Source organism: Tamandua tetradactyla, chromosome 19 (genome assembly GCF_023851605.1).
Source record: "Tamandua tetradactyla isolate mTamTet1 chromosome 19, mTamTet1.pri, whole genome shotgun sequence".
NCBI classification, from domain to species: Eukaryota; Metazoa; Chordata; class Mammalia; order Pilosa; family Myrmecophagidae; genus Tamandua; species Tamandua tetradactyla.
The window spans coordinates 15,690,821-15,706,330 of record NC_135345.1 but is presented as its reverse complement, the minus strand read 5'-3'; the positions used below and the strand labels follow the sequence as shown (position 1 = coordinate 15,706,330).

The 15,510-nt window shown below is 35.9% G+C and overlaps 1 protein-coding gene across 2 annotated transcripts in view; it reads left to right on the top strand.

The window, feature by feature from the left end:
* Positions 1-14,828, top strand: part of TAPT1 (transmembrane anterior posterior transformation 1) — a 60,393-nt gene extending 45,565 nt beyond the window's left edge. For both annotated transcript variants that reach the window (XM_077136459.1, XM_077136460.1), the window contains 6 exons: positions 1,354-1,463; positions 4,518-4,577; positions 4,960-5,028; positions 7,410-7,486; positions 11,930-12,090; positions 13,844-14,828. In XM_077136459.1, the coding sequence (XP_076992574.1) occupies positions 1,354-1,463; positions 4,518-4,577; positions 4,960-5,028; positions 7,410-7,486; positions 11,930-12,090; positions 13,844-14,061 (695 nt within the window). In that variant the 3' untranslated portion in view covers positions 14,062-14,828. The remainder of the gene's footprint in view (positions 1-1,353; positions 1,464-4,517; positions 4,578-4,959; positions 5,029-7,409; positions 7,487-11,929; positions 12,091-13,843) is intronic.
* The last annotated feature ends 682 nt before the right edge of the window (positions 14,829-15,510 follow it).

The window sequence follows — 15,510 nt, the reverse complement described above, 5'->3', positions numbered from 1 at the left end:
AGCTGGCAGAAGACTTTGGCAGTTCCATGAGTTTTCATCATCCATTCAATTAGCAGACACTGACTGAGTATACAAGGTGCCAGGTACAAGGTGAGGCACCATGGCAAGTGTTAAAAATACTGAGACATTTGAAGGACTCGCAGACCAAAAGACAGTAGACAGGTAACTCTCATGTAATTTGCTAAATGCTACAGTGAACTAGGTGGGAAATGATCATTGCCTTACTGGGTATCCCAAGGAATTTTGAGGGCTTTATATGTCTAACATTTTTGTACCACCAGTTCTGATGGGGTGAAATTATGCTTTCCATTTCATTTATTGTCTCTAATACCATGCTTATTACAGGCATTTAATAACTTATTGTTAATTTATTTTGGTTCATTGCTGGTTTTCAGTACCTGTGAAGAATCAGAAACAAATATAAAGTGAGATATATGATCTTGGAAATATATTTCTAAAGTTATTTTCTTATAAAAGACATAAGATCAAGTAATACATCTTACAGTGGTTTGAGTTCTAATCTCAGTAGATTTTAAGACTTTGTAACATGTGGTAGGCAAACCTTTCTCCCTTCACACATGTCTGGATTCTTTTGATGAAGCACATTATATTTGTTTATAACTAACTGATCTGTATGGACATGGAGTCAACAATCCCAAAATACATTGTTATGTCAAAGGACAAATGATCCATAAGCCTCCAGATAAGTAGATTTTTGAAGTCATATTTTCATTTGTACTGGATATGCTGTGACTTTCAAGAAATTATCTTGTCCCCTGTAGCACTACTGTGGCAGGCAACATAAAAAGAACACTATGTGTTAGTGAACTCATGGTTCAAAATCTTTTTTTTTTAATTACATTTTTACCTGTGGAAACTAAGTTGCCAGGCTCATTAGTAATAAAAATAATACTAATAAAATTGGTAATATGAAAATAATTAGTAATATAAAAAAATGCCTTGCTGAGACAGCTGTAGAATTAAAAGATTCATAAACAGCCAGATGCGCCTAGCATCCCACCAGTAAGTACATAGGTACCCTGAAGGCAGGGGCTCTGCTCAGCTGAGGCAAGGGGCTCAGCTGAGGAACTGTGCCCCCAGCTGGAATAGTGCTGGGCGTGTAGAAAGCACTGAATAAACATTTGTTAAATGAGTTTCCTTTAACTTAATAAAATATGGCTCTTTAGCTAAAGATTGTAATGAACTGAATGGTAATTCTGTCATCATTGATTAAAAGTGTTATGTTTTACCTGTGGAATTTTCAGATTTCTGTGGTAGGCCATGATTTTATGGATTATGTTCATATTAATAGATTTAATTGTCTCTCACTTTGTTTTTCCCCGTACTTTATAGATCATCTCTGGGTGTTGTTTCCAGATGTCTGTATGGTGATTGCATCAGAAATTGCTGTGGATATTGTAAAACATGCTTTTATCACCAAGTTCAATGATATTACTGCAGATGTATGTATTTTAATAAGCAACACAGTATTCTTTTATTTTTTAATTTTTTTTTAGGGATTCAATATTTAAGGTTAACTCCCACTTCATTTTTTCTGCCTTTTAACATTATGATGTGGAATTATAATTTAGGCTTATTGCATTTATGACATAAGATTATAAAAGATTGCTAGTACTTTTAAGTTAAGTTGTGATTTTTTAACTTACAAAAATTATTTCACTACTTAAAAGTATTTTTTTCGATATTAAATGGAGTCCTGATTCCTTATTTTTGGGGTAAGTATATATTAGCTAGTAGTTCAAATCAGAGTATCATTAACTCAAGATCATTATAAATGGTAAATGTTATATTTACTTAAAGCTTTTAAAATCACATTGTTTCTAAAAATTTTTACTATCAAAAATTGTCTTTCTGACTGTGTTTTTAAGATACACTTAAAATTTGACATTTTTTTTTCTCCAGTCATGAGTAGATTACTGATAAGTTCTAGAAGACAAGAAATATTTTTCTGGTAAAAATCATTTTATGAAACTTTGAAAGATTTATTTATATTGTAGCCATTTATTTTGTAGAATTTCTAGAAAAGGGTATATGATTTTAGGCTCACTATATGCAAAGCATTTCCTAGTATATTTCTCATTCCTCCCTGAATCCAGAAGTGGATGTTAGTTTCAACATTTTTATGAATGTTTTTGAGTTTTACTCTTAGTCAGCAATTCTAGTATGATACTATGTTTTTTCTTTTTTTTAAACTTTTTTAATTGTATGGTATAACATATATACAAAGCAAAGAAATAAAAAAGTAATAGTTTTCAGGGCACTCTTCAAAAAGTGGTTACAGCTTGGGAAAGAAATCCTGGAATGAGCTGAGACTCAGTATCAAGGGGTTGAGAAAAACTCTAGAATGAGATGAGACTCAGCATCAAGGGATTGAGAAAACCTTCTCGCCGGAAAGGGGGAAGAGTGAAATGAGACAAAGTGTCAATGGCTGAGAGAGTCCAAACAGAGTTGAGAGGTTATCCTGGAGGTTACTCTTACGCATTAAGTAGGTATCACCTTGTTATTCAAGATGTAATGGAGAGGCTGGAGGGAACTGCCTGAAAATGTAGAGCTGTGTTCCAGTAGCCATGTTTCTTGATGATGATTGAATAATGATATAACTTTCATAATGTGGCTGTGTGATTGTGAAAACCTTGTGTCTGATGCTCCTTTTATCTGCCATGTCAACAGACAAGTAGAACATATGGAATAAAAATAAGGAATAGGGGGAACAAATGTTAAAATAAATTTAGTTTGAAATGCTAGTGATAAATGAAAGGGAGGGGTAAAGGTTATGGTATGTATAGTCCTTTTTTTTCTGTTATCGTTTTCTTTTTCGGTTGTCTTTTTATTTCTTTTTCTGAATTGATGCAAATGTTCTAAGAAATGATGAATATGCAACTATGTGATGATATTGAGAATTACTGATTATATATGTAGAACGGAATGTTAGGTTAATGTTTTTGTTCTTAATTTTTTTTAATTAATAAATAAATTTTTTTTAAAAAGTGGTTACGGGATAGATCCCAGAGTTTGTCAGGGGCTACCATACCGATCCTCTCATATTTTTCCTACTAACTGCTCCATAATATAGGAAACTAGAGGACTTAAATACTTTTTTATCATCACAGTCGACTTATTCTCCTTTTTTTGTGTGTGAACAACATATATACAAAACTATAAATTTCCAAGCACAGCACCATAATTAGTTGTAGAACATATTTCAGACTTTGACATGGGTTACAATTTCACAATTTTAGGTGTTTACTTCTAGCTGCTCTAAAATACTGGAGACTAAAAGACATACCAGTTTAATGATTCAGCATTCATATTCATTTGTTAAATCCTATCTTCTATGTATAATTCTACTATCACCTGTGATCTTTCCATACCTCTCACTGGTATTGTTTGGTCTATGGCAATTCTAAATTTTTGATCCTTGAAGGGTCTGTCACTAATATGGGATAGGAAGATGGAACTATCTGATCTGGAGAGGCTGGGCTAGGTTGCAGGACTTATCTGGACCAGGGACCCATCTAGAAGTTGTAGGTTTCTGGCAAGTTACTCTAGTGCCTGGAACCCTTGTGGAATCTTATAATTGCCTTAGGTGTTCTTCAGGATTGGCTGAAATGGTCCTGGTTGGGGGTTGACAGGTTAGGATAGATAGCAACGACTACCTGAAGCTGTGTAAGAGCAACCTCCAGAGTAGCCTCTCGACTCTAACTCTCTCAATACTGTTTTATTTTTAAAAGGCAAAAGATTTAAAAATTAATTCAGTTGCATCTGCTTCAACATAATGATTTGATTGTGGGCTTCTGAGGACTTTAGTATATACTTCAGTAAAATAGAATTTGGGACTTTTTTGTAAAGTACTGATGAAGTGATTTTACTCTTTACTCGTAACTTCCTTGATACAAAATAATTCCCTCAGGATCATTTTCTTGGTATCTAAAGTCAAAATTAATAGTCTTGGGTTGGGATTTAGCAGTTTTTAGTGGAAATGATGATCTGCAAGTGCCTTCATAAACATCACATTCTTTTACTAGGTTTAATATCTTGCCTGGCATTCATTTTTCTAAGACAGCATTCATGTGGTTAGATTACACAGTAGCAATGATTTTTAAATTGTTTATTTAAATTTTTTAACGGTCCCATACTTTATATGAAACATATATATTCTACTTAAAATATCTACTTTTCCAAAAATTGTAAACTCTCAGCATCATAATTTTTTAATATTTACCCTTCTTTGAGTTAAAAAAGAAAAGACCTTTAAAAGGTCTATGATAGTAAACCATTCAGGGTCGCAGGTGGTGATTGAGGCTGTGTTTCATCCTTAACTATAGGAAAACAAAAAACTGTACCCAGATATCTGAATTTGATGAAACAACTTGATTAGTACCTTGTTCCTGGTTAATTATATCATACACGGAGCATTCTTATCTGCAAAGACTAAATGTTTACACATTATGCATTTGCACTATATTACTTATTATATCATTCTTATTTGTCTTCAGGTCTACAGTGAATATAGAGCCAGCCTTGCTTTTGACCTTGTTAGCAGCCGACAGAAAAATGTGAGCATTATGTGAAAGGCATAATCTGAAATTAACAATGTACAGTGATTTAGTTTAGTGTGGAATGTTAGTTAAGGGAAAGCTACAAAATCCTAAACTTTTACTTATCTCTATTCTCTACTGAATGTTTACAAGTTAATAATGTTCATAACATATTAAATACTATATAATTTTTTCAGCATGAAACCAGTAACTTTGTGTTAAGAACTACTATGCATATTTAGATTTTCACCTTGTTTTACTGAATTACGTAATAGGTGCCAAGTTCTTTTCTTGCTTATAGCCTTCCTGCTGAAAGTATTTGTTAGTGATGAGTGAGTATATTTTTAAAATCCTGTTTTAATCCCATAAATCTGAATTATTTTCTCCTTTTTCTTTCTAGGCATATACTGATTACAGCGACTCTGTGGCACGGAGGATGGGGTTTATTCCTCTACCACTGGCTGTTTTAGTAAGTCCATATGTTTTCCTTTTTTACAATAGAAATAGCCACAGTTATAAAATATTAATGAATGAAATATCAGTAAGTTTCTTTCAAAAGGGTTTGATATAGAAATAAAAAATAAAGACTTAGAAGCAAGTAATTTTTTTAAATTACGGCATTATCCTTTTAGCTTTTGACCCATCTGATAGATAAATGATATCAAGAAACTGTTTTACACACTGGCTTTCTTAATGAGAATACTTTTTTTTTTTGCTTATTCTGTTTAATGGCAGTACCTGGTGGTGAGCATTGATGTGGCCAGTGTAATACCTGTTGATAGAAGTGTACATTAATTCAGTATTTTGGAGGACAGTTTGACAGGATTGTTCTTTGACCCAGTAATCTCAGTTCTAGGAATATATCCTAAGGAAAGTAGTTATAAATGGCACATAATGGTTTATCCGCAAGAATATGTATTGCAGTGACATATATAGTAGTGAGACTTTGGAAACAGACTAAGTGGGTTAAATAAATTATGGTATACCCACATGAAGAAATATTCTGTATCCATTACAATTACTAATTTTTTTAATTTCCCAAAATTTTTATGATGAACTTTTCTGCTGTTATATTCAGGAATTATCATAGTATTTTTAAAATATAGCAGCAGAAAAGTTCATCGTAAAAATTTTGGGAACTTAAAAAAATTAGTAATTGTAATGGATACAGAATATTTCTTTATGTGGGTATACCATAATTTATTTAACCCACTTAGTCTGTTTCCAAAGTCTCACTACTATATATGTCACTGCAATACATATTCTTGCGGATAAACCATTATGTGCCATTTATAACTACTTTCCTTAGGATATATATTCCTAGAACTGAGATTACTGGGTCAAAGAACAATCCTTTCAAACTGCCCTCCAAAATACTGAATTTATCATAGTATTTTAAAAATAAAAGTAACACTGAAAGTTATGAAATAATTTCATCAACCTGAACTATTTTAATGAATTGATCAGTACAGCCTTACAAGTAGTCACTGGACCGTATCGGGGCTGTAATAACTTTAATTAAGAAGATTTGCTGTCTACACTTGTATTTTATTATGTTCTTGATTAGCTATTCTCACATCAGAAAAGATCCAACTGTCTTTCTGCCAAAAGGACGTCTAGAGTCTTACAAGCGCAAAGTCTCATGGGAACCAACTAAGTATAAAGAAAATACAGGTTATATCAACCTACATCAACCTGTTTTAGACAAATAGTTTGCCTGGCTCTTTTTAGGTAGTGGTTCATGAATAAGTTTAAATATTTAAATTTCAGTGTGACTGTCTCGATTGGCACATTGTAAATATTTTTAATTATATTAATTTCTTGTTTATTATATAATAATATAGCTTTCTTTTGATTAGCTGTATTGGCAGAAACACTTATGGAAAACCTCCTGTATTTTCCAAGGGGATTATTTAATCATGCGATAATCTAGTGGACTTTTTTTTTTCCCCGCATGGGCAGGCATCAGGAATTGAACATGGCAGGCAAGAATTCTGCCACTGAGCCACCATCGCACCAACCAAGTGGGCTTTCTTTTGTAGTGCTTTACTCACAGAGCTTCATAGTGGCATTATAGCTTTGGCAGATACCTGGAAGCCTTGAGAAATATACTGAGACCTCAGTAATTAAGTTAATTATTTAATTAAGACAAGGGTTGCAGTGTTGCCTTCTAGATAATACCTTAGTTCTTAAATGAACTCATATCCAAAAAAAATAAAAGAAACATATTAAGGGTTCATGGAAATTAGTATTAGGCTCACGTGTCTTTAAAGTTAACTAATATTATTCCAGATAATTATTCTATATTGGTATTTAGTTTTTTTTAGACAGTGCAAGTCTCTTATGGTTTCCCTTTCTCTGGGCTCCCTGCAAGTTAGTGGGAGTTAATAGTCAAAAGAAGCAGGAATAAAGGGAAATGCCCACTAAACATTTCTGGCTCTGTTAGGAAGACACATCGCAAGGCAAATTAATTTGTACTTTCCGGAATAACTCCTCATTTAAAAATCAGTTGATTTGCATCTCCCTGAGGTACAACTCCGTGCATCATTCATAAACCTGGATATAGTGACTGACTTCAGAGAGTCAGCAACAGTCTGGAGCATTAGCCACAGGCCTCCTAGATTTGCCTGAGCAAACCAAAATCTACCACGAAAGACTTCACAGTCAGGCAGATCCTGGTATGAATGGACAGATCTGTTACTGTCTACTTGGATTTAGACAGAGGCCACAGCTGCAGGTATATGCCTTTGTTAAAGTCAGCGTGGAGAGATCTTCTATTTAAGTGTTAACTAACTTTGTGGTTTTATGTTCTGTTTGTATGTTTTGTTGTTTTGGTTTGTTTCTGGCTAGCTCATCAGAGTTGTAACAAGCTCAATTAAAGTGCAAGGAATCCTGTCTTACGCGTGTGTCATACTCTTCTATTTTGGGTAAGATTATTCTTGAGTATACTTTTGGTTAAAAGTATAGTATAAATGCACAATGTCATAGAAGTTAATTAAGATCACCCAACTCATATTGCTACTACTCTAGCTGTCGAGTTCCCTTAATAGTATGTACCTCCAAGTGTATTTGTGGCTTGGATAACCCTGATTAAATTAAATACATTTCTATTTGGCAATAGTTTTAATGGTGCTTTATATTTTATATTAATCTCTAGTGTAATCATTTATTAACCCTTTTTGCTTAAGATTCCAGTTTCACCTATATTTCTTTTATGAACAGTATATTGTGAAATATAGCTTCTAAAAAATCTTTGTTGAATTTGAAACGTGAAGTCTCTATATATCTTATATAGATAAGGAAACCTTGGGGAAAAAAGCCTTCTGTTGCAATCAGTCATTTTTTCGATATTTAAAAACGTCATTGAACTTTTAGTGTGTTTGTCACGTTTAAATATTTAACATCCTATATCCCTATGTCATGTAAACCCACAGGTGATACAGAAATGTGGTATCCCTGCTTAAGACTGCTTGAACTTTGCCTGAAGTTCATGTAGCTTAAATTCTGGTTGGGGAGACAAATGTTCAACTGTTAAACAGCAAGAACAGTTTAAGATAGCAGTTAACAATATGAAGAAAATAGTATATACAGAGTGAGTTGGAAAGCAGCTCCAAAATGGGATTTCTGAGAAGGCCCATCTGATAGGGGAATGAGATCAACATAATATTAAGGAGGCAGCAATCTTAAGACCTAAACACTCCTCCTCCTAGGTACAGGGAACAGCAAGTCTAGAAGCATTTGCAGAGATCAGTGAGTGTAGAAGATGGCAAGGAATATGGCCAGAATTCTGGCAGGGACCAGATCATACAGCCCTCACTGACCCTGGATGTTCTTCCAGCCACTGGAGATGCCATCTGAGGGTTTGAGCAGGGCTGGCCTAATCTGAGGCATGCTTTGTAAAGGCTGCACAGTCTGCAGTGTGGAGAATGGATGGGAGACAGTGGAAACTAAGAGGCCAGTTGGATTTGTTTTGCTTCTGTACTATTTTATTCCATTTGTAGCATTTAAAAACATGGCATTATTCTGTCGTTCTTTTCATCTCCATTTGGAAGTATGATGTTTTAAGTATACTCAGAATATTGTTACATGTACTACTTATGATGCCCTGTTATCCATACAGATAGTAATAGAGATTATTACTTTTTGTACATCAGATAAAATACAACAATTATTAAAGAATGTAATACTGTATCAAGAAAAACTTAGAAAATAAAAATGAAGTAATTCTTTACTAATATTCGATATACACAATGTAAAGTAGTGATTTTGCCATTGTGAGTTTTCCTTTCCCAAGAAGTGAATTTATGATAAAATAGCCCAGCCTTGCTTTAGATTTTCTTACTAAGAAAGAAAAAAAGAAGAGCTGTCCCTCACTTCCTTGCAATACGGTACGTCTGCATTTATGCCCACACAGTGTTGGTCTGTGAGGGAGGTCAGAACTGAAATGTCAAGAGGAAAAATGTGGGGAGAGAATCAGCATAACAGTAATGACTCAAGCAGTCCATTCATGCAGATTCTGCCTTTAGAATGAGTCTGGTTTCTAGAGACATCCGTTGTGTTGCAGGTGTGTGTTGTGAGTGTAGCTTTCTTCCTTGTTTTTTCCTGGTGCCTAGGAAGCATCTGTGGAAGGAGCAGGTGAACAGTCGCTCTTCATTCTCTTCCCAGAGGGCATCCTGTTTTCCATTTCAATGAACATATAAATGCTTTAAAATATATTAGGATGTCACTTTCTTTCATTTAGTTTGTCATTAGAAAACATGAAGCCCTCCTTTTCTGGTACAAGTTGTCAGACTGCCCCTCAAAATTGTTCTTAGCATTGTGCCTTGGTTATCAAGCTGTACTGCTATAATTGCTCCCATCTTTGTTTAACAAGCTAATAATTCTAGTGTTTTCCTCTTAACATAAATAAAGCAGGAAATGAAGTATGTGTATGCTGTGCCTGAAAATCCTAATTTAGTTATAATATTGCATAATCCATCAAAGTGGATATCCTCTCATCTGAGTTATTTTTAATTCCATGGACTTTTGCTTTCTCTACCTACTCTCCTCTCTCCATGCCTTTGATCGCCAAACTTCTTATTACTTCTCTGTGTGGCCAGTGCAACCAGGCACCTACTCTCTGACCTTCCCACTCTACTGGTTTATCCCAATTATCCTTCTGTTGGGATTATCCCCAAACTACCTTCTCCTCCAAAAATCACGTTGTTCACCAAGGCATTTGTACTCACTGGCTCCATTAAACCCAACAGTCTCTATTCATTAATAACAAATCAGAGTTCAGCTCTGCTTTCTGCTATAGAATGCTGTGCTTTTTTCCCCACCACACCCAGTTTCAGTCTCTTTCCCTCCAGCTTTCTCCATGGAGCTATGAAAGGAAGACTTGCCGGCCTCGGCCCTCACTAAGCCAATCAGCAGTGAAGCACTTGCCATGTGTTAGGTGTGGCATAGGGACCAACAGAAAAGCAGACAAGTTCCCGGCCTTTGGGTGACTTTAATTCAAGTGGGAAAAATAGACAATGAAAACAAGAAATAGATTAAAAATGACTGTTGATAGTGGGTGTTATGAAGAAAATTGAGGGTAGTGTAAGGATTTGGAGTATGACGGTGGGAACTGCCTTAGGAAAAGTTAGGGGGGGCAGCCTCTCTGATTAGCTAATATTCATGAGGAAACCGAAATCGAGTGAGGAACCTGGAGGAGAACAGGCTCGGCAGAGGGAACTCAGGGAAGGACACTTGCCTGACGGAAGGAACAGCTGGTGGTCCAAGCAGAGCCTGTGGGAGAGGATAACCGGCCACAGGGAGAGCCTTGGGTTTCAGCTCCAAGGTAGGGTAGGTTTGGAATTAAGAGTCCTGATCTGGATTTAGTACATTTGAAATGCCTATCAGCATCTCCTAGGCAATGTTAAGAAAGTAGCAGAAGATATGAGTAAGTAATCCAAGGGAAAATTGCATTGCAGGTAAACTCGGGAGTCTTATGCACATAAAAGGGCTTTGACCATGGCAACTTTTTGAGGTCTTTAATGTTTGCATTCTTAGCTCTTGAAATGGAAGGGCTGGAGCAGTTATGCAAACCTCATTTGCTTCTTACTTGATCCTGGTAGACCCCTCCTCCGACTTTCATTGCCTTCACTGATTTATAATTTCATGCCATTCCCAAGATTTCATCTTAGGCATAGAAACAGCAATCCACTTCACTAGTGGGTTTTTTTGGCATGGGCAGTCTCCACGAATCGAACCTAGGTCTCCAGCATGGCAGGCGAGAATTCTGTCACTGAGCCACCGTTGCACTATCCCTCACTTAGCTTTTACAGCTGGTATTGTGGCCCTTAACACTGTGGCATTTAAGTTCCCCATATGTGAAATTTTTTTCTAGAATTATTTTTGGTCAGATTTTGTATCAAAGGCCTTAAAAAAATATGTTATCTTTTGACCCAGAAATTCCACTTCTATAGTTATTAAGGAATCTAGTAATTGACCTACCTTAAGGAAATACAGGTTTACCTATAGCTTTTTTGTAATCACAAACTTTTATTAAAAGCGAAGTATTGGAAATGATCTAAATATCCAGAAATTAGGGCATGCTTTTTGGGGTATTGTTATATTATAATCCATACACTGAAATATTATAAGACTATTTAAAATAATATCACTGAGGAACATTTACTGATAGAGCAAAATATTCATGATATGTTAAGTAAAATAAAATCAGTTGATGTTTCTGGGTGCTAATCACTGTTCCAAGCACCTTACCTGAATCATCCACTTTATGGAGTAGCTGGTGTAGTAACTTACACAGGTCTATATAGGTTCTAAAGAGTGGAATCAGCATTTGAACTCAGACACTTGGACTCCAGAATCTTTGCTTTGGCTCATAGTCTTCCCCTCTACCTGGTAAAATAGCCTGCATCACTTGACTCCATTTCTGCACAGTAAAATGTACAAGTGGATATATACTTTTAGCAGAAATGCCTGAAGGATAATATACCAAAATATCAAAATTGTCACCACTGGGTATGGAATTGCAAGTTATTTTTATGCTCTTTTTATTCATTTGCATGCTCTAAATGTATTTGCTTTATAAATCATGTTAAATATTCAGTACCAGGAAAAATGTTTCACTGGTATAATTTGTTCTTATACAGAGAACTATAGAAATTATCAAATTCTCTGTTTCTCCAATGTTAAAGATACCTCAGGAAAATCAGCCTCTGTATAAGTAACTTCTCCATCTGAAACACAGGTCCCTCTAGTTCCTTGGCTCCCCTTTTTTTCCCCACAGTCCTGCTACTCATTAGTAGATGACAGGAGACTTCTTTTACCATCTTTAAATTCATTATAATAGTGGCTGTTTGTTGTGCTTCTGGATTTAGGTTGATATCCCTGAAAGTACTTAATAGCATTGTACTACTGGGAAAATCGTGCCAATATGTGAAGGAAGCCAAAATGGAAGAAAAATTGTTTAATCCTCCCCCAACCAGCACTCCTGGCAAACCATCCAATAAATCACAAAACAAAAGTAAATCATCTCAAGGTATGTTTATTTATGTTTAGTTCATTCCACCACCTCTCAGTTGTTTTCTAAAGACTTCATTTGTCTAAATGCTACCTAATAATGATCACTATTGAGTCAACATTTAGCAGTGCTCTCAAAATTTGGTTTCAATTTGAGTAGTTTTTTAAAAAAATTATTGTTATATTTTAGATCTTATCATAGATCCACACGGTACAGTGATCTTGATTTTCACATTTATTCATTCAGTGTTCAACAGGTGATTATTGAGTACCTGGGGGTACCAGCAGTGGTAAAAAGTAGGTTTTGTCTCTGCCCTCATGAAGCTCAGTCTAGATTGGCTGGGGGTCAGGGAGATAAACTAGTAAACATGTTTGGCATGTTGAAGACCAGCAGAGACTAGAGTGGCGAGTAGACTGAGGATGGGGAAGGGACTAAAGAAGGGACCTGAGGACACAGAGACTCTAGGTCTTGTTATAGGACCTGGGCTTTTACTGCAAGTGAGATAGGACCCATTGTAGGTCTTTGAACAGAGGAGTGATGTGATCCAGCTTACATTTTAAAAGGATAATTCTCGAGCTTGGTAGAAAATAGACTCAAGAGTGGTGAGCCAGGAAGCAGAGGCAAGGGAGAAGGCTGCCTGGCTCAAAGCAAGGTAGTGGTGGTGTAAGTGAGAGAACGCACCAGATCCTGGATAGATCTAGAAGAGCACAGAATGAAGTATGCAGTATGAAGAAAAGAGAAGGACTTAGGATGATTCCAGGGCTTCTAGCTTGAGGAATTGAAGAAAGAAATGGAACAACTGACTTAATTTTTGTCATTAGATGTCATTTCTTTGTTAATATAGATAATTCATTCATATGACTTTTAGTTGAAATAGTTTATTTTTAAATGTGTGTAGCCAACTGTGTGCCAGGGAGGGTCAGAAGTGCTGGAGATACAAAGGTAAATAAGACATGGTCCCAGTGTGACAGGGGAGACACACACAAGTGGATGATCCGAATAGAGGTGCACAGAGTTATGCACAGAAGTTTGAAGAATATAGGAGAGGGGCTCTTCCTTGGAGGCAGTGAGGCTGGAATGACATGTTGAAGGATAAGAAGAAATAGGCCTGGTGAAGATGCATGAAAAGAGCATTTCAGCAAAGGGACTAGTGTGAGTTAAGTCACGGAAGCATGAAAAAGCACCCAGCCTGCAGAAAACTAGAAGCTCAATTGTCCTAGGATGTGGAGTTTGTTCTAGAAAGGAGCAGGAAATCAGACTGTAGGGGTGGATGAGGGCCAGCAAAGGAGGAAGAGAGGGCCATGCTTGTCATGCTTATCATGCCTGCCTTGCCTGCCTTTACGGGGAACTAAAGAGATGGACAATATTAGATTCTACTTAGGCTACTCCCTGATGATTCAGGAGAATGTAGGAGCCAGCATTAATTGTTCAGGTCTGGCAGCATTCATATTGGGACTTGGTTGTATAGAAGAGACTTTGTTATATAGAAGTTCTGATCTGATTTGTCAGATTATATGATGTGTTTTTGTGTGGTGTGATCCATATAGTAGTGGCCTTTCTTTAAAGTTTTGATTTAACAGAGGTGATGTAGGCTCTAAGTTTCATTATCTATATGTCTGCTTCTGCAACATGCTATTTCGTTATCATTTGCTTTATCTTATAGTGTGCCTAATGAACACTTGCAGTACCATTATATTGATAAGCTCATAGTTATTATAAATTGGAGAAAGGCCTTTGCTAATTATAATTAAATGGATCTGTTTTTCCACAGAAGAAAACCCGTCTGCTTCAGTCACTAGCCAGCCTACTCATCAAAAGGAAAATGTGATACCACTACTTGTGACAAGCAATTCTGATCAGTTTCTGACAACTCCAGATGGTGATGAGAAGGATATAACACAGGAAAATTCTGAACTAAAACATAGATCCTCAAAGAAAGATTTGTTAGACATAGACAGGTTTACAATTTGCGGAAACCGAATTGACTGAATTCTGTGGCTGCATGTGCCGAAGATACTGCGCCCTGGGCAGTAAAGCCTGTGTGGCCAGGATGGACAGTTGCTTAAAATGGCACTTAAATATTTATTTAAAAACTTAAATTATTAATGGCAAGATGATATTAGCATCTTTCTCCCAGTAAGGTGGTTTCATTGAAAGTCAGATCAAGAACAGCAGTGACCTCCAGCCTGACTCTTTGGGTACTTCACATGGTTTATGGGAACTCCCTCCTGCTTGGCAAACCACCACGTCAGTTCTCAACCCAGCTGACGTACCATCAAGTCACCTCTGCTTTGTCAGCCTGAGCTTCCAGGATATCAAATTTGCCTCGAAGCCTCTTCAGTATAAGGAGATACCTGGAAAACTATGAAACTTTTACCATAACATTACTTTTCCAGTCTAATACTACTTTCACAGACAGTTTTCAAACTTGACATCATTTGCCAAAACATTAAAAAAAAATTCATTAAACATAAGTCAGGATAAATATTCTTACCACCAGAGTAATCCTTGAAGATGTATCTAATGAGAATAAAAGGCTACCTTAAATATGATGTGATGCCTAGTAGCATTTTATAGGAAAACAAAAAAAACAAAGCAGTACCCCAATCCACTTTATTTTTTTAAAAATCAATTGAGAAAGGTTGTACATCACTCAGAAAATTTTCCCATAATTTTGTTGTTTACTCTTTAAAACAACTGTGAGTTGTGTGTTGTTTAATTGCAACAGATTAGATAAAAATTCCTTTACAAAAAGATACCTTTTATACTGAAAAAAGCAGAGCAGTGTTAAGGTTTATTAACTGGTTTCACGTTAAAATTAATTGCTTCATAACTTGTTATATAGGCTTAAAAATTGTTAGTGTACAAAATTTGCAGGTGTCAACTTTACCTGGGTTTTTTAGAAAACAATTTTAACGTAAATAGCTTAAGCAGATTGAGCAGTATTGTCTTCCTTGGTCTTATAAAACAAATTGCATCTTTCTGTTTGGCACATCTGTACTGGGGGTGCAGGTCTGTTGGGGTGTGCCTGTTGGGGTGGGGCCAGGCCCATGTTGAAAGTGTACCTGTGTGAAAGTCAGTGGGTGTGCTGGTGACTCTCCTGAGTTGTGAAGATTGTATATGGATATGGGGAACAGCAGCCAAAATGCACTTTTTGGTTTTGTTTGAAATCGAGATTCCATGTCAGCTTAGTTACTAGTTTGTGGCCTGTATCATAGGATCACATTTTATCTTGATAAACCTCTCTGCATTTTTATAAACATTTTACAACTTCTATTTTCAGAACTGTCCAGAAGACATTAACGGTTAACTGTTATTTCCTCTGATGTTTTGATTTTGAAGGTCACTTCTTGTGCAGATGTTTCAAGCATATGTTAAGGTAAATTTTAGGCTATTTGTTTATTTCATGGGTGAAATAGAAAACAACCTTTAATGCAT